Source organism: Sapajus apella, unplaced genomic scaffold (assembly GCF_009761245.1).
Source record: "Sapajus apella isolate SASKATOON/1434 unplaced genomic scaffold, GSC_monkey_1.0 scaffold6, whole genome shotgun sequence".
NCBI lineage: Eukaryota > Metazoa > Chordata > Mammalia > Primates > Cebidae > Sapajus > Sapajus apella.
The window spans coordinates 14,601,044-14,620,610 of NW_022436946.1; the positions used below are offsets into that span (position 1 = coordinate 14,601,044).

The 19,567-nt window shown below is 34.1% G+C and overlaps 1 protein-coding gene across 10 annotated transcripts in view; it reads left to right on the forward strand.

Annotated features, from left to right (window-relative positions):
- AHI1 (Abelson helper integration site 1) overlaps positions 1-19,567 on the forward strand; it is a 214,049-nt gene that overhangs the window by 47,254 nt on the left and 147,228 nt on the right. For all 10 annotated transcript variants that reach the window (XM_032274708.1, XM_032274711.1, XM_032274712.1 and 7 more), the window contains 6 exons: positions 2,996-3,181; positions 4,261-4,413; positions 7,042-7,174; positions 11,647-11,770; positions 16,559-16,788; positions 18,498-18,604. In XM_032274708.1, coding sequence (XP_032130599.1) covers positions 2,996-3,181; positions 4,261-4,413; positions 7,042-7,174; positions 11,647-11,770; positions 16,559-16,788; positions 18,498-18,604 — 933 coding nt within the window. The remainder of the gene's footprint in view (positions 1-2,995; positions 3,182-4,260; positions 4,414-7,041; positions 7,175-11,646; positions 11,771-16,558; positions 16,789-18,497; positions 18,605-19,567) is intronic.

Sequence of the window (19,567 nt, forward strand, 5' to 3'; positions counted from 1 at the left end):
GAAATTCTGTCTCTACTAAAAATGCAAAAACTACCTGGGTGTGGTGTTGTGCACCTGTAATCTCAGCTACTCAGGAGGCTAGGCGGGGAGGATCGCTTGAACACAGGAAGCGGAAGTTGTAATGAGCCATAATTGCACCACTGCACTTCGGCCTGGGGAACAGAGTGAGACTTCATCTAAAAAAAAAAAAAAAGTGGCGTGAAGACAATTAAAATTTAGATGTTTTATAACCTATACTATTGGTTCCAGGGATGTCTTGGATAATTGTTATTACAGTAGTTCAAGTGAGACTTTATTTTAATTCTCAGTTATGCCTCAGATTCTCAGGTACTTTCACTTCTTTTAGTACATATATGTGGCTATTCTTTTAAACTAAAAAGCAATAAAGCCTTATTTATTTGAGCTCTACGTTATATAATTTATAACCATAATGGCAGGATCTTGGCTGAAACTTAGATCTTTATGCATGCTAAGCAGCATATTAATGTAAACTGAATTGCCTGGTTAAATTAAAACAATCTGTGGGAAGTATGATTTAGAAGCTGGGGAATATCTTTATTTAATTACCGTGATGAACTTTGGGGAGCTGTAAGAAGGTTTATGAAGGGAGTCTCGAGTGCTTATTATTTAATGACTGAACATACCTATTATTCAATTTGGAACTGTTCTTTACCCCTGTGTGTCATTTGACACTGATAACAATGTTACCCGTTCAACTTATAACCTCCATTGTCTTTACATTCTTTCCTAAAGGGGTAGGGGGAAAGATGGGCTGTATTTTGCCATCTCTTTTTCCTTGTTGATGCATCAGTTCTGAACTCATCATTCCTGAACAACATTCTGGATTTTGCCTCTGCCACTAAAACTTCTCCAACCAAATCACTAATGATTTCTATTTGCCAAATTTCTTGAACATATTTTAGTTTTTTTGTCACATTTACGCATTTAACATACCATTCTCTTGAAACTCTGTTACCTTGGTTTTCTTGACACCATGATTTCCTAATTTTTCTTATGCCAGTCTTTCAGTTTCCTTCATGGTCTTCTACCCACCTCCTTAATATCAGTCCTACTCATGGTTTCGTCTTTAACCCACTTTTCTTGGAACCACTTTTCTCACCTGTGCTTCAGATTTGTAAATGCAGTCACCTACAGGACATTTCAGCTCAGATAACTCATAGATATCTCAGATTTCCCCAAACTGAATATTCTTGCTACTGTCTCTGCTACTTCAATTGGTGGTACCACTGTCTGTCCACTATCCCAGAGTCATGAACTTGAAAGTTACACTGTTTTTGTAGCCACAAGTCATGTGGCTGTTTGAATTCAAATTAAATATAATTAAAAATTTAGTTTCACATTTGTGCTAGCCATACTTCAAGTGCGGGGTAGCCACATGTGGATTCTTTACTGGTTAGCACAAATGTAGAGTATCCTTGTCATAGAAAACTCTCTTAGACAATACCATCTTAGAGTCTTTCTTGACTCTTTTTTTTACTTTCCAAGCTACGTAAGTCTACAAGTAACCATTGTTAAATATGTTCCCTGCACTCAGTGCCTATTCTTCTAATTTAAGATACTTCCATGTTTTGTGTGAACTGTTGGAAAGGCTTCAAACTATCTTTCTGCCTCTATTTTGTAGAGGACATAAAGGTTAGAAAGACATTTCATTTCCTATTTACAGTCATGGTCTAATGAAAGAGGATGTATTCAGAGTTGGTAAGATTTTTATTTTTCCTATAAAAATCTCCATTGAGGGCCAGGCATGGTGGCTCATGCCTATAATCCCAACACTTTGGGAGGCTGAAGTGGGCAGATCACTTGAGGCCAAGAGTTCAAGACCAGCCTGGCCAACATGGCAAAATTCCTGAGTGTACTGAAAATACAAAAATCAGCCAGGTGTGGTGGCATGTGCCCATAATCCCAGCTACTCGGAAGGCTGAGGCATAAGAATCACTTGAACCCATGAGGTGTAGGTTACAGTGAGCTGAGATTGTGCCACTGCACTCCAGCTTGGATAACAGAGCAAGATTCTGCCCCCTACCCCCCAAAAAGACAAAAACTTCCATTAAGTTAGCTTAAACATAAGTTTTGTTTAACAGCGTTTTAAAAATAGACTTTTGAAAGAAGATACACTAAAATATTGGAAAAAATGTAGCAAATGACCTGTGAGTGAGTTTAATTATCTTAAAATGATTTTAACTTTTTAAAAATTTAAAACATAAAACTTTAACCATTTTAAATACTGATATTAAGCAAATGGAAACTTTGTATCTTGTGTAAATACGCAATTTAATCTTTATCATAATTATTTCAAACAAATGTGTATTGATCATCTCCATTGTTCAGTGTGAAATCTGGCACAGTAGTGTAAATGCTGTACCATCAGTCTGAAATTGTTGTACAGGTGCAAAAAGAGCTATCAGGAATTTTCTTTTCCTTTTTTTTTTTTTTTTGAGAAGGAATCTTGTCCTGTCACCCAGGCTGGAGTGCAATGGTGTGATCTCAGCTCACTGCAACCTCAGCCTCCTGGGTTCAAATGATTCTCCTGCCTCAGCCTTCCAAGTAGCTGGGATTATAGGCGCCTGCCACCATGCCCAGCTAATTTTTATATTTTTAGTAGATACGGGGTTTCACCATGTTGGCCAGGCTGATCTCGAACGCCTGACCTCGTGATCTGCCCACCTCAGCTTTCCAAAGTGCTGGGATTACAGATGTGAACCACCATGCCTGACCAGTAGGTATGTAGATTACAGTAGGTATATAGAATATTTTCCAGTAGAAAAATATTTTAAAAGCCATTTGGGTTACCTTTTGTCAAAAGTGATCTGGAACTGTGCTTAACCAACTATGTCAGTGTTCTTTGCTTTATAAAACAAGACATTTCAGCTTGCCATATTAATCTTTTAAAAATGTTTCCAACTTTATACTATTGCTTTGTTGGATATATTTATTTTCAATGAAGATAACATTTTATATGAATTCTTATTTTAAGCTTCTGGGAGCCAATGGAAATGCAAACATCAACTCAAAACTTCGCTTGCAGCTATATTGCCCACCTACTAAGCCTCGATCCCAATTAAGTGTTGTTGAGGTGTTTGAATGGTGGTCAAAATGTCCAAGAAATCGTTACCCATCAACACTGTATGTAACTGTAAGAGGACTGAAAGTTCCAGACTGTGTAAGTTAATAGTACATATAAGTGTATATCCTCTACTGTTGAAATGGTGACATAACATGTTTGTCGTTTCTTAAAAGATAAGGCCTCTAATAATTACTTTAGTAGATTTCTGGGATTATATATTAAGCCTATAATAGCTGATATTTAAAAGATGCATAAATGAATTTTAAATATGAAATGCAGCTTTTGGTGTTAGGAAAAATGTTTCATTATAATTTGGTTTTCAAAAATTAAAGATAAAAAGTTGATTTAAAGCAAGAGTTGAAAAATATTTTCTATAAACAGCCAGATAGTAAATATTTTAGGCTTTGGCCCTGTAGCTTCTGTCACTTTTGCCTTGATAGTGTGAAAGTAGCTACATAGACATGTGTAGGCAATAACTAAACAAATGTGTGTGGTATGTTCCAATAAAAGTTTATCTATAAAAACAAGTAGCAGGCCAGATTTGGTGTGCGGGCTGCAGTTTGCAGACTCCTGATTTCTGGGTACATTTTTCACAATATTATTCAAATAATCAGTATGTAATGTTTCTTCTGCTGTTTTCCATAGATTAATATTATAAATAATCTTAGTAAAGAATTGGCCCTAAAATAAAAAAGTTCTGCTTTCATCCTATTTCTTTTAATACATTAATTTTTCAGGTCATTTGCACATTCTGTACCTGATATATATTGTCACTACAGAGCTGATTTGCATTGGTTTGGATGGAGTTAAATATATTACTGAAAAATTAGGATTTTTAAAACTTTAGATTTTTATGATACTAGTTTTGTGATTTTAAAGCCAGAGATATGGTAGTATATCAGAGCCATGGCATAACTCATAGGTGTCGGTGATAAGCAGCCTTTGTAGTCATATTTTTTCCTCTGAAACTTTTAAGGCTTTTTGGTCATATGACTGTAATTTTAAGCAGCTTTTTCATTTTGTTTACAATAATGTACAAATAAAAGTAGAATTTTTTCTGGATTACATTTTGAAAAATTTTTATATTATTTGTTTCAGTATTTTAAAAACTATATGCTAGAAAAAGAAAAAGGTGAACATGATATATAAATTTTCACGTTTTAATGCATATTTAGATAAAGCCATCTTACCGCTCTATGATGGCTCTTCAGGAGGAAAAAGGTAAACCAGTGCATTGTGAACGTCAGCATGAGTCAAGTTCAGTAGACACAGAACCTGGATTAGAAGATTCAAAGGAAGTAATAAAGTGGAAACGACTCCCTGGGCAGGTGAAGTGATTGATAATAATGGATTTTTTTAGATGTTTACTTATTACCTTAAAAACTTGTTTTTATAAAGAATGGAGTCGTTTATTTTATACATATAAGCTACGACCAGATGAAATTTATCCAAAAATCTTAACTTATTCAAACATCTAATATAGAAATAAGAACTTACTATTCTTACTTAGTCATCTTCATTTTCTGTATTTTATGTCACATTTAACTTTCTTTTTGAAGACAATTTTACAGATACATTTTTAAATCACTTTGAGTTAGAATACTTCAAGCATAATAATATGGAGAGAATAACACTTAGATTATGCCCTTGGGGAACTTCCAGGTTAGGTGAGAAAAGAAAGCAGTTACAATGTTGTTCATTTTCAGATATACTTCAGAGAAGTCTTGAGGAAATGTAGATACAAAGATAATTGTACAGATCAGCAGTTCTCAAAGTGTAGTTTGGAGACCTCTGGGAGTTCTGAGTTCTTTTCAGGGGGTCCTTGAAGTCAATTTCTTTTCATAATGATTCTAAGGTGTTATTAATCTCATTCAGATTCATTCTGTTACAAGTATGTACTAGCATTTTCTAGAGGCTAGATAACCTGATATCACAAGACAGCAGAAGCAGTTATGAAAGTCTAGATTTTATTAAGCTAGACATTGAAGTTAGCAAGTTATTTCATTTTTATTTTATTATGAAAACTTTTTTTAGCCTCTGGAAAACATTTTCAAGAATGTAAAGCATCTCAAAACTAAAAACGTTTGAGAATTGCAGATATGAAGAATGTGAACTAGAATGGTGGAAGAAGGGCTCATTCGACAACGGAGCTTGAGATAGGCTAGGATGGCCAAGGTAGAGGTTGAGTGAAGGAGAGACAAAGAAGGTTATTTCATACAAAGGCAAAGTTGTAAATAAGTGGGAAAGGACCTGTTGTATTCATTAGGCACTCAAAAGTTTGCCTGGCTGGAAACTAGAGTTTGTAAAAGAAGAGATAAAGTAGTGTAATGGATTAGGCCCACACTCTGGAGTGTCTCAAATGGTAGCCTGATACTTGATTGTGAGGGATCTAAGGACTAAGAAGGTTCTTGGGTGGGTGAGAAAAATAACAATTGTACTTGAGGATGAATTAATGCAGGCAATGGCATGGGCAGATCTCGAAATAGTAACATCAGAATTAGATGGAAGTCATTGATGTGTGAGGTGATGAGGGTCTAACTTTGGGTTAATGAATATGAGAGACCGAAAGTAAGAACCAGGATGATTTAGTGACTGACAAGGAAGTAAAGGAGGGGAAAGAGTCAGAGCTTTTGAGGACCTTTATTGTTGTTATCAGACATTCATTGAGAGTCTTTTCTGGCTAGGGCACAGTGTCAAACCCTGAGAATACAAAGAAAATGGTAGTGGCTTCAGTGTTTTCATTTTCAGCCTAGGTGATTGGGCACAGAGTTTTCCGTAACTACACTTCTTACTCTAGGAGCAGCAGCAAGCGATTATAAAGCCTCCTGACATTTCTTTTCATGTTTGTTCCCTTGTTACCCTACTCTCCCTTTTCTTAGTTATGTGGATGGAGAATGCACAGAAAAGATGGGTAGCGTGGAGTCTGGTACATACTTGACACTTAACAAATTCTGTTGAATTTTTCACATTCGTAGTAGCTGGTCATAATGCTGCCTCCCAAGTTACTGCTAGATCTTGTTACTATTTGTGAAAAACCTGGGCTGGTCTGTAAAGCATGGCTTTGAAGTAACAGTCTTTGAGTAGGTCCATTAAGCTAGGCTTGACCCTTTGAATAATCCTTATTAGCTATATGTAGCTAATAATGGTTACTCTTAGCTAATAGTAGCTACTCATAGGATGGCTGTGATGAATATATATTCAGACATTTGTAACAAAGTACAACTTTCATGGCATATAGTAGAAGCCCAGTGTACGTTTCATTCAACTTTTTAAATTATAAGAAACAGAAGAACTAAGGCTCACTGAAGGTTGGGAGAGATAGAATTAGGTAATAGTTAAAATAAATAAAAGTAACTGGTATTTTCCACAGTAGATATTAATACCCAGAAAATTTTGGCTTCATCTGGTAGTAGAGGGTGAAAACATTAAAAATTTTGAAGAAATTGTAATAATGAATGAGACCAATAAGGATTGATTAGTTTGAAAATACATTTTGGAAGGCAGCCAAAAAGGGTTATTATTTTAAGATAGACAAAAAGAGAATGAGCATTCATTTAAGACTTGTGGTCTTAAAAAAAGCTTGCGACTTTAACAAAAGTGACTTACTAGTGCTGTCATAGAATAAGACTATGACATACATTCTTTTATGTAGCATATAGAAGCAATGTGGCAGTGACAGCTTTAGAGTAGCAGATATTGAAATTTTTCTATTCATATTTACGTGAATTAAGTACTAGTTAAACATAAAGAACAAATTCACTTTAAAAATTTCATGGGAACTCATTCTCTGTTTGCAAAGTAATTTACTATGGTTTTTCAACATTCTGCATGTGTGTTTTTCTCTTTCTGTGCGTCATAATAAAAGGACTAAAAAAAACTACAGTAATTGAAATTTAAAGCTAGCCTTTGCATTTTAATGTTTTCTAATTTATACTTTTTAAATGTATGCTTTTTAGGCTTGCCGTATCCCAAACAAACACCTCTTTTCACTAAATGCAGGAGAACGCGGATGTTTTTGTCTTGATTTCTCCCACAATGGAAGAATACTAGCAGCAGCTTGTGCCAGCCGGGATGGATATCCAATTATTTGTGAGTAATAATCCTACCTGTTTAATCTGAGCGTAGTCTGCTTGGAGAACATTCTTTAGTTTTTTATTTCATGGAAATCTTAACTTGAGTCATCCCCTGTACTACTAAATTAAACAGATTTCTTCAAGTAGAGAAAGTTCTTTTATAATAATTTTACACTTTTCTGTACAATAACTGTTCAGAAGTAGAATGAGAATGATCAGATGAGAGATGGTAAATTTATTTTTAAAACACGCAGGAGGATTTTTGTAAACATTTTGTATTTTAAATATAGAAATTTAGGAGCATGTTTTAATAACTATCATGGGGAACATTATTCCAATGTGGTTAGTTGATAGCAGTGATGATTTGATTTACAAAAGCCTCCAAATTTGTTGTGCAGTAGAATACCAATAATTGACTCAAGAGTACCTAGATGAAAACTTCTCATTATGATAGGGAAGCCAGCAGGGAGGCCAAGAACAGTTATTTCTGTAGCTTTAGAGACTTTTTAAAGCTCTAGAGCTTTATCTAGACTTTTTAAAGTCTAGAGCATTATCATACTGTTCTAGACTTAGAAGCATTAAATACTCTCTCCTTTACTTCTGACTCAATAATAAAAACCAGTTACCCTCTGTAGAAGTAGCCAGCTCCTTGTGGATGTCTGCCATAAACAAACTAGATCTTATGGAACTTTTCTCAACTTGACACAGTTTGCTATTACTTGATTGATTTCCCTGTCTTTTTGTTTTCAGCAGGGACTCATAATTGACTTGATTGGCATTTATTAAATAGATATTGCTCCCTATGAAATAGTAATAAATTTTAAAAATAAAAAATTGTTTGTGTAGTTTGATTACCATTATGCTATTTTTAAAATTCACCAAAAACCTATATGTAGGGGGAAAAAAGATTCTTAAAAAATGCTCTGGCTGGGCGTGGTGGCTCACGCCTGTAATCCCAGCACTTTGGGAGCCAAGGTGGGCAGATCACGAGGTCAAGAGATCGACACCATCCTGGCCAACATGGTGAAACCCTGTCTCTACTAAAAAATACAAAAATTAGCTGGGCATGGTGGCTTGCGCCTGTAGTTCCAGCTGCTTAGGAGGCTGAGGCAGGAGAATTGCTTGAACCCAGGAGGCAGAGGTTGCAGTGAGCCGAAATTGCGTCACTGCACTCCAGCCTGGCACCTGGATACAGAATAAGACTCTGTCTCAAAAACAAAAAATGCTCCTAAGTTATTGAAAGTAATTTATTTCTTTTGGATAGTGAAGGAATTATTTTATTCTGATTTTATGTTTTAAAAACTTTTGTAATAAATACGTTACTTTATGCTTAAGTAAACTTTCTTAAAATGCTGTGAAGATTTAGACATTGCTTAAATCTCAAAAATAGGGGAGAAGGAGGAATCTTTGTCTTTGGTTTTGGACTTTTTGATTATGATGTGTCTCCTTGGATTTCTTTAACTTGTTGAATGTGCAGATCAATGTTTTTCACAAATGTGACAAGTGTTCAGTCATTATTTCTTGAAAATGTTCTGTTCTTTTTGCCCCTTTGCTCTTTATTCTTCTGGGAGTCCCATTATGCCCGTGTTGGTACGCTTGGTGCTGTCCCACAGGTCTGTAAGACTTTTCTATTTTTCTTCATTCTTTTTCTGTTTTTCAGACTGGATAATCTCAGTTGACCTATTGTCAAATTTAGTAGTTCCTTCAGTTTAGATCTTCTGTTGAGCCCCTCTAGTGAATTATTTATTTCAGTTATTATACTTTCAACTGTAAAATTTCTAGCTGTTCTTTTTTTTTTTTTTTTTTTTTAAATCCTTTCTGTCTCTTTATTGTTAGTCTCTTTTTTGGTGAGAAATCTTTTCACACTTTAATTCTTTAGACATGGTTTTCTTTAGATCTTTGAATATATTTATAGTAGTGGATTAAAAGTCTTTGTTGAGAAAGCCCAGTATCTGGGCTTCCTCAGTTTCTGTGTGGACTACTTTCTTCCATGTGTATGGATCACTCTTTCCTGTTTTTTCCATTTCTCATAATTTTGTGTTGAAAACTGAATGTTTAATACAGTGTGACAGCTCTGGAAATCACATTCTCCCTTTTATTCCCTCACACCCACCCAGGATTTATTCTTGCAGTTAGCTTAGTGATTTTGGACTGATTCTGTAGTCTTTGCTCTTTGTCATGTGTTACCATTGATGTCTATCCTCAGTTAAGTTAGTGGTCAGACTGGGACCACTGTTGTGATTGTACAGAGATTTTTAAATGCCTGAGTGGATAGGTCTACTGGTCTTTGCCAAGGGACTCTGTGTGTGTTAGGGTATACATACTCGAATGCTTCAGTAGGCAGTTTACAGCTCTCCCTTAGCTTTAACATTCTATGTGTGCCAGGTCAGCCCAAGTGAGAAGTAAAGCCTCTCAGGTCTTTCTTGGGTGTGCATATTCCCTTCCCATACATGTGTGGGAATCTGCCTAGATACCCAGGAATATTTTGGAGCTTTTCAATGTTCCCTATGGACATCTCATTCCCAGTTTTTTTGTTTTGTTTTGGTTTGTTTTTTGTTTTTTTCTTCTTGTTGTTTTTCATTTTAAGTTCTTTGGTGAGCCGCCTCTTAGCCTTACTTGGGACCAATGTCTTAGGCATCTGTGATGTTAAATGATGCCACAGTTTGTTTTGACATGTACCCCAAGGTTAGGGCTGTTCTCCCAGAGCATGCTGTGAGCCAGGTCAAATAAAGGCAGGCCCTGAGAATGGATCTTTCATCGAGGACCAGACTGTCAAACAGTAAGAAGTCTTTGGGGATGGAACTTTGAGGGAGCTTCAGACCTGTTCTCCCCTCCAGTGGCTGCTAGGCTCCTGATTTTTATTGGTTTTTAAGACTACTTTAAAGTTTGAGACAGGAATGAGAACTTTGCAAGTTAAAACACCATAAAGCTCAATGTTCTTACCAAGATTTAGCCATTTTTCTCAAGTACTCCTCAAATTTTTTGTAAGCATTGTTTAATCTTCAGAGTTCTGACAACGTTGATTTTTGACAGTTTTTGCCAGTGTTCTTGTTGCTTCTGTGGGGAGGAGATTTTCCAAGACTCTCATTTTGCTATTCCATAAGTGTAATAGTCCCCCTTTTTCTGTAGAGGATGTGTTCCGTGGAAGCCTGAAACCTCAAGTAGCACTGAACCCGATTGCCATCAGTAGAAACACCTGTCTGCTCATATTTTCCACCCACAGATTTATATCTTTTCCATCTTAACAAAGCACTTACCATGCACTAAAGGCCATTACTTTTGTATTGTGAGGTATTACAGTAAAACTAGCACAAACCTCTTTTTCCTTCTTCCCCATTTCACAGAAGATTTTTTTCACAGATAGAAGATCCTAGCAACCTCAACATAGGATTTTTTTTCTTTCCTTTTTGAATCAAGAACTTTCACCTTTTCACTTAAAGGAGGTTCTTGGTGGTTTCTCTTTTGGCATATGCCAGTTGCCAACATTATTACTTTTGCATTTTGGGGCCATTATTAAGTTAAATAAGGGTTACTTGAACAGCAGCACTAGGTGTCAACCAGTCTGGTAACTGAGACAGCTACTAAGTTTGTAGACAGTTAGTTTCTGTAGCATGGATACATTGGACACAAGATAATTCACATCCTGGTCAGATGGAGCTAGATGGCACAAGCTTTCATAACACTACTCAGAATAATGTGCATTTTAAAACTTATAAATTATTTATTTCTGGAATTTTCCATTTAAATTTTCAGAGAATGGTTGACTGCGGGTAACTGAAAACCACAGAAAGTAAAACTGCAAATGAGGGGGGACTGCTGTTATTGCTGAACTGCTAAGTATTTGAAAGGGCAATTGATTTTTACCACTAGATGGAAGTAGAGACTTGGAAACTTTGTTTTTCTGTGTTAAGTTTATCTTAGATTTCATTGTATGTTTAAACATATAGTAAAATACCACAGTGCTTTGTATGTCTTATTGAGTAATTGTTAATTCCCTTACTATCCCTGTCTACTATCCCTGTTGATTTTAGTATTAAAATTTACTTTTGATAATAGCACAATATAAATTTCTCATTACTTCAAGTAATTAAATTTTTGGTTGGCATTTGGTTGATTTTCAGGTAAAATAATAATTAATGAAACCCAAACTATAGAATATTTTAAGTGAATTGCAATGTAAATGTTATTTATTATTCAACTAATAAATTTGTTATTAAAGATTCTTAGGGAACTTCTTTAAAGAGATGAAAATAATTGACAATTATAGCAAAATTATAACTGATAATTTTGCATGTGAATTCTTGTATAAAGCAAATGAAAAAGGATTCTTAAGTAAATTTTTAAATTTCCTTTACACTGCAAATGTCTTTGGTTATAATCTTGCTACAGACTGCTTATGTCTAAATAATATTAAATTATGCATTTGTATATTATTGGATTAAGGATCTTCTGTGTGGAAACCTACTAATTTCTAAATATTTTCATTAGTATATGAAATTCCTTCTGGACGTTTCATGAGAGAATTGTGTGGCCACCTCAACATCATTTATGACCTTTCCTGGTCAAAAGATGATCGCTATATCCTTACTTCATCATCTGATGGCACTGCGAGGTTAGTATCCTTAAGAAGTGCTTATGTGCATGCTGCTTGCCATCAAGGAAAGCAAAGAGAATATAAAGTGATATAACTACTTTTAAGCTTCAGTCATACTTTACCTGTGAAGGGACTGTCATAAATATGCATTGTGTAGACTGATTCCATAAATTACAGTAACACTTTTTAAAGACCTGTTTCTTAAATATCTTTAATTTATGTAGCATATTTCTAGTCCTCACCATTTTTAAGTGTTCATTATATAAACTGATTAATGCTTTGAGTTGGGGTTAGAGGTTATTAAACACCTGAGATTTTTCCTAGAGCATAAGTTCTTGGTGGCAGTGATACTGTCTTCACTGCTGGCTGAATATGCACAGGCTAGAATCCAGTGGTGCTCAGTACATCACAGTAGGGGAAATAAATAAATATGTACCTTGTATTATAAGAGTTTTAGAAATTGTTAAACGTTTGCATTTTTCAGAATGTCTATCTTAAAAATAATGTATCCCTTTTCAATTTTATAAGTATCACAACGAAACATTTTAAAAGCTAACTTTTCAAGTTTCATTTATACTTTTTTTAGTTGCTTACTCTGCCTTGAGTGTGTTCTAAAACTACTGTTAGTTTTCAGGATGCTTTTATATACTTAATTTGATTCTGACAACTATTAGGTAGATACACATTATTCTCTCCACACACTGGGAAACTGACATGTAAACAGTTGAGATCCATGCTGAATTCATTGTCATTTACTTCTGCCTCCTACTTTCTTAACACATCATGTTACTTTTAGTGTTGGGACTACTTCTTCTGATGTTGCCAACCTCCTTTTCTGTGTAAAAGGTCTAATCAAGATGTTATCATTATTGGTTAGTTTTTATTTAAATGAAAAAGATGAAAATTAGTAACAACTTCCTTCTTGGTCATGCTGGGAACCTACTACTACTCCCTTTTGACAATATCCTTGAAAACATGTCTGATCTGTTCTTTTAGCACAGACATCTGTCTGATGCTAGGCCATACTAGAGAAAAATACATAATTTTGCTAAGGGGTGACTTTGGATTTGTAAGTCTTAACATCACCTAAGCTGTCATCTCTACTGAGGAATCCTTTTACTTATCTTCACTAGGTTTTCTTTTCTCATGCCTCTGGCAGCAGATCCAGACCTTACCATGAACATTCTCCACAGTAAATTCAAATCTTCCCACTTCATTAGATGACTATCTTCAATTTAGATGAAATTTAGTCAGACATGAACATCATATAGTTCCCTCTGATTTCCCTCCTAATATCCATAGATATGTCCACTTTTATCTCCGTCCATCTCTTTTAACACAGAGATATGAGGCTGACTTTTTAAAGGCTATTTATCTATGCTTTTAATCTCAGTCCCTGAAAAATCTGTATTACATCTACTAGACTGATTAGTATCTTCCTCTCTATTGATTGTGTCTTCTCATCTTAGAACTATGTTCAAATGGCCTTATCTTAAAAGCATCATTTTCAGTTCTTCCTCGCTTCTATACTAGCCCACTATTTTTCTTTTTCTACACCATCAGGAGCATTCTACACATACTGTCTTTACTTCAGCCCAGTTAGTCTGGCTTTCTTTCCACCATGCTACATAAACTTCTTTTTTCAAGAGGTTGGCAGTTTCTTGCTATTTTTAAATCCATTTGGCCAGTTTAACTCCTGTTATGTTTGCCTTCACTATAGTAATTGAATTATTGACCAGTCTTGAAATATTTTGAATTCATGGTTTTCATTGACAACCTCTTCTCTTCTTTTTATGACTCTGACAAGTTCTATCCATTCTCTTTCTCTGGTTCATTGTCCTCTGCGGATTCTCTGTGTTTTATCTCCAGGATCCTTTACTTGATCATCTCCTGGTTTTATATGTGTATCCTAGTTTCTCTTACCTTCCCCAGCTTTGAATCTCACTTATATGCTAACGACCTCTAGTGCGCACCTTTTTTACTGATTTGACTTCCTATTACATGTTTCCATTTGAATGGCCCATTGCCACCTCAAATCCAAAACCAAACTTACCAACCTCCTTAAATTTTGTTTTCCTTTAATTCTCTTATATGTATTTTAGTGACGTCCTTATCCACCATCTCCCAAGCTGGAAACTCAGAGTAGTGCTCACTCTTCTTTCTTTCCCATCACTCCTTTCACATCTAACTAGCACTAAGGTCTGCTAATTCTCCCTCCTGAAAGGCTCATCATTTTGCCACATCCTCTCTATCCTGTTTGCTTTAATACAAAGCCTACCTCCCCTTGCTTAAATTGTTGCTATTGACCTCAGTGTTTAGGCTCTAGGTCCTCTGTATCTGTTGTGCTAAAAGTATCTTTCCATAGCTATCATTCATAATGCTTTAATTTTTTAAAAGACTTTACCCATTGCCCATTGAAAAATTTTCCAGATCCTTAGCATAGCATAACAGGCATATTCCTCACTGACCCAACATTCTTCTCTCATGGCCTTCCCCTGTACCCTTTGCTTCACCCACATAATCTTTTGAAACACCCTTAGCATCTTATCTTCTTTGGCATCTTCATGCCCTTTGAAACTTACCTACTTTTTCTATACTTAAACGACCTTCTCCTACCCTTCCTGACTAACTCACTCATTCAACAAAAATTAAGTGCCTTTTGTGAGCTCTCATAGGTTTGTAGCCATTATTTAAAATTCACCTCAAATTCTATTATTTCTTGAAGCTATCTTGAGTTTCCTCACACAATATGTAGTATATTATACTAAAGCCCCCTTTTATTTTTCCTTGTTTATCTTTAAAACTGATACTAATTTAGGACTCTTTATATCATAAAAATAGTATTGTGAAAGCATTAACTGAGTGAAAAGAGAAGCATTGTGGCTAGCATAAACAACAAGGAGATTTTTCAAAGAGGTAAGGAGTGCTTGTAATAAATAAGCTATAGTCCAAAGGAAGAGAATTAGAATTACAAATGCTCACAAGTGGCAGAAGTATGGATTTCTGTCCATGTCTTCTCCTTCTTTATTCCTGATTATCTGCGTCACATATTACTGTTAGTGTCTTCTATGTATTTCCCACTTGGTTAGCTCTCTGCTGTATGGGTTTATCCTAAATCCCCTTCTTTAGCTATCCCCAGAATAATCTGTGATTTTCTCAAATCAGCAACTCCTATTACAATCAGAAAGACTTCTCCATATGTAATGGCTCCCAAACAGGCCTGTATGTCCCCACTATTGCCTCTTTTCAAACATACATCTTGACTTTGGTATGTTTTTTTCTTTTCCAAATCTACTAATTTTTATGTGTGTTTATTCAGTCTTTACAAATTTGCGTTTCTTTGTTCTCTATGATCTAGTCTAATTTTTTTCCCCAAATTCATTTATATATTTATTTTAATCTCAGATTCTACCATGGCCTCGGTAACAGAAACCATCACTGATTCCAGTTCAGTTTTTACATAAAAAGCCTCACTTTTGTTTTTAAAATATTATGTCTGTTTTAATTATATTGAGCTGTTTTGAAGATGTATTTGCTTCATTTCTGCCTGTTAAATAGTATTTTAAATAATGCTACTAAGATTTATTACCAGACAACTGAGGTTGTCTCTTAACTATCTTTTTAATATTTCTTTTAAATTAGTGATTTTATTCTCCTAATAGGCATATTTCATATAAATATGTTTATTGAAAATATACTGTGGTAAAAATGTTTGTTTAGTGATTCAGGTGCCTTATTTTTACCCAAAAACGTGTTCTTTCACTTCCTCTATTATTAGTTTGAATTCTTAGTAATTAAAGATCATATCCTATATTGTAAGCAGCTGCTGAGGAAACTCATAGAATAGTATTCTTGAATAGAAACTGTATTTTTTTCTCTAATCAATAATCTTGTAACAGACTTAATTTGCTTTAGTTTTAAAGCAGTAATTAAAAGGATTAATATAAATCCTCGTATTTAAAATTAATGTATTCTTCTAATTTTAATAAATTAACCAAATATATTAACAAATCCAATGCTTCACACTTATAAACCTGTCTATTGGAAGATTTCACCTCATTTTATACATTTCTAGAAATGCAGAGTATCTAACAGTTTAACCCTTACAGTTTACTCATTTGTCAAGACTGTAGCAGTGATAATAAATTTTTTTAAAGTAGCCATTATTTAGAGGACAGGATAATGACTGTTAAACAAAAAGAGCTTGCTTAATGTAGGATAGTGTTTTCTATCAAAATGTCATAATTACTGTAATGTTATTGTACTTGAGAATTCAAAATACAATTTCAGTATCACTTTTAAATCTTTGAGATCTTCATTTTTACTATCTAGGCTTTGAAATTACAAATATAAAAGTTAATAGACTATGCTATTCTCTAAACCTCATGAATAAACATTTCGTAAAAGTGGTATACATAACCTAAATGGGAAATGATTAAAGTTTCTTCTTATATATTTTTTGTGTATATTGAACTAAATGCAATATTTTACTAACTGTTCAATGTATGTTTAATCAATGGTAAAATAGGTTTAAAAAAACAGTTATTAATTTTACAGTATAGATTACAATTAGCGGGTATAATATGCTGGATAATAACCATAACAAATAACTTTCTCAAAATGTGAAAATTCCAGTCATCAAATATGAGATCATCATTATATTTTTTATTGTTTTAAAACTTGGTTTACCGTTGGTTGTTTTCACTTGCTTCCTTAAGGTTCATTGGCTGTGTTGGTTCTTAGAAAAACTGTTAAAAGAAACTTCTACTTTTCAGAAACATTATGTAACTTCTTATCCTTTTCCAGGATATGGAAAAATGAAATAAACAATACAAATACTTTCAAAGTTTTACCTCATCCTTCTTTTGTTTACACGGCTAAATTCCATCCAGCTGTAACAGAGCTAGTAGTTACAGGATGCTATGATTCCATGATACGGATATGGAAAGTTGAGATGAGAGAGGATTCTGCCATATTGGTCCGACAGTTTGATGTTCACAAAAGTTTTATCAACTCACTTTGTTTTGATACTGAAGGTATGTCAGAGACTATGAATGAAGACTAGCTATGTGAATAATTTTTTTACCAGAATAATAGTTATTTAAGCTTGCAAGGGTTATGTACTGATATTATTTAGGCTTATGCTTGTTTTGCCAGTCATGTGATTGATTTGACACTGAAGGAGTTCTGTTTGTAATTTTTAAATTATTAAATTCTTAAATATTTAGATTCAATTAATCTTTGCCACAACAACCAGTTATGTGCCAAATTTCATAAATATATTTCTTTGAACTGGTGATTATCATTCTTAGTTTTTTTTTTTTTTTTTTTTTAAGAACCTTAAAATTTACAAACATATAGAAGGGAAATTTGTAATTATTTAAAGTTTTATCTTTATATAAGAATAACATAGTGGCAGGGCATGGTGGCTCACACCTGTTATCTCAGCAGTTTGGAAGGCCAAGGCAGGTGGATCATGAGGTCAGAAGATCGAGACCATCCTGGCTAACATGGTGAAACCCCATCACTACTAAAAATACAAAAAATTATCCAGGTGTGGTTGTATGTACCTGTAGTCCCAGCTACTCAGAAGGCTGAGGCAGGAGGTCACTTGAATCCAGGAGGCAGAGGTTGCAGTGAGCTGAGATCATGCCACTGCACGCCAGCCTGGGGCACACAGCGAGACTTCATCTCAAAAAAAAAAAAAAAAGAATAATATAGTTTGTTTTAAAGATGTAAAATACAAATCATTTTATTATCTGAAAGAATAAATTAATCATATCTATTAAATACTCACTTTTTTCATAATCCCAGTGACTAGTCATATAGGCTATCACTATAATTAATTGGTGCAGGATCCAGATCAAAAGGATATAATACTGCTGATTTACCCAATTCAGCTATTGAGATGTTAATAAATTTGGAACATATTCAGGAAAGACTGAATAGAAAGGTATCTGAAAATTAACTATGTCATAATAGAAGTACAGATTATAAGGGAGAGATAAAGACTTTCTTCAACTATTTGGCCATAAGGTATCCAAATGTGCAAAAAAAAAAAAAGGAAATTGGTCCATACAAAGAATATTATAATACAGGAAGCAGTTCACCAGTTGAATAGCTGTTTTATAAAATGCTGAATTTACAGTTGCTGAACAGCCATCTGTTAGTGGTGGTGTTTGAGATATTCCTGAGTGGGTTTGAAGTTGAACTTGATGGTCTCTGAAGTCTGTCAACTTTAAGATGATTTGACTCCAAAGAATTGATGTTGAACTGGAATACCTGTTATTATTTTATTCATTCCCTGATCATTTGATGAGTTTCTACTGGGTCTCAGAAATTATACTAACACTATATATTAGAATATAGGTATTTTTCTGGGAATACAAAGTAGATTTACAGGTTAATAAAGATGAGAAATAATGTTACATGTTGGATGGTTCAAATTATTTGGCTTTGGAGTATGAGCCATATACACATGTATTGAGAAGCTCATTTCTTTGTGTAGTTAAATTCAGGTAAGTGACAAGGGAAGTAAGTCATCAAAAATAATTTAAAAGAGAAAAGAATTCATTTAAAGGTAATTGGGATTTGTTTGTGAGTTGCATTTTGCTTTTTGGATACCTTTTAACAGCCCTTCAATTCTTTGACTGTTTTACTGGGGTATGGTTTCCCCCAATTTCCTATTATTTGTTTCTAACTCTGTGTGACGTTCTTAAGTGAGTAATCTTATTTTTCTAAATAGGTCATCATATGTATTCAGGAGACTGCACAGGGGTGATTGTTGTTTGGAATACCTATGTCAAGATTAATGATTTGGAACATTCAGTGCACCACTGGACTATAGATAAGGTATAAAATAATATTTCATATTTTGGGATTTAAGGAAGTTGGAAAAAATCCAGTTATATGACTTTAAGATAGGATGTCAGGACATTCTGTTCTCTCATTTCAAAAAATTAACAGTTTTTCATAGTCAATTATCAATAATTAATTAGCACACCCTTCTGATGGCTGCTTGATAGTATTAACAACTTAGTGAAGATTTTTAAAATTTTGGCCAGGTGTTGCTTTCACTTTTTTATACCCCATTTGCACTATGGCATTCAATAATTCATTGGGTGACATTTATGCTAAAATGAGATGTGTGTTATATTATCATTGATAAGTAATAATTTGTGTTTTCTGTTATGCATATCCTTTTTCCTTGGTCCAATAATATCTCTAAAAACAGTATTCTCGGTATTTTATAAACACTGGTGTCTTTCAGAATTAGGCAATTATTATGGAGGTCTGTCATTTAATCACAATAATTGTTTCATTTGAAATGTTCTAAATAGAAACAAAGGAATAAGTTCTTTCCTTTTGGGGCTGGAGTGTTTTTAAGATAGCTTGTATGTTAAACAATTTTGTTCGTGTACATTTTTTACTCTTTACTTAAAAATACAAATAAATCATTAAACTTGAATTTGTTTTATATAAATTGATTCAGTTTCTGGCTAACATGTTATACCTTTGTTCTTCAGTTTTTCATAATAGGACAGTAGTTGAAAAAAGATACCCTAAGTGAAAAGTAGTTTCCAGGAACTGCAGTTAAATCTGTCGAGTCTGTCAGATCTGTTTAAAAAACAGTCCTTCTGTTTTTAGAAATTCTTATCTAAATAAGAATAGAAACTTGAAAAATAATTCTACATGTGGTTTTGGATTTATAAAAATTGGAAGCGTCCTTATGTGATTTTAAACAAAAAAATTAATATTAGAAGATGAGTTTGTTGGAAGTGCTGCTTGTTTGGGACTGACTAAATTTGGGGAAAG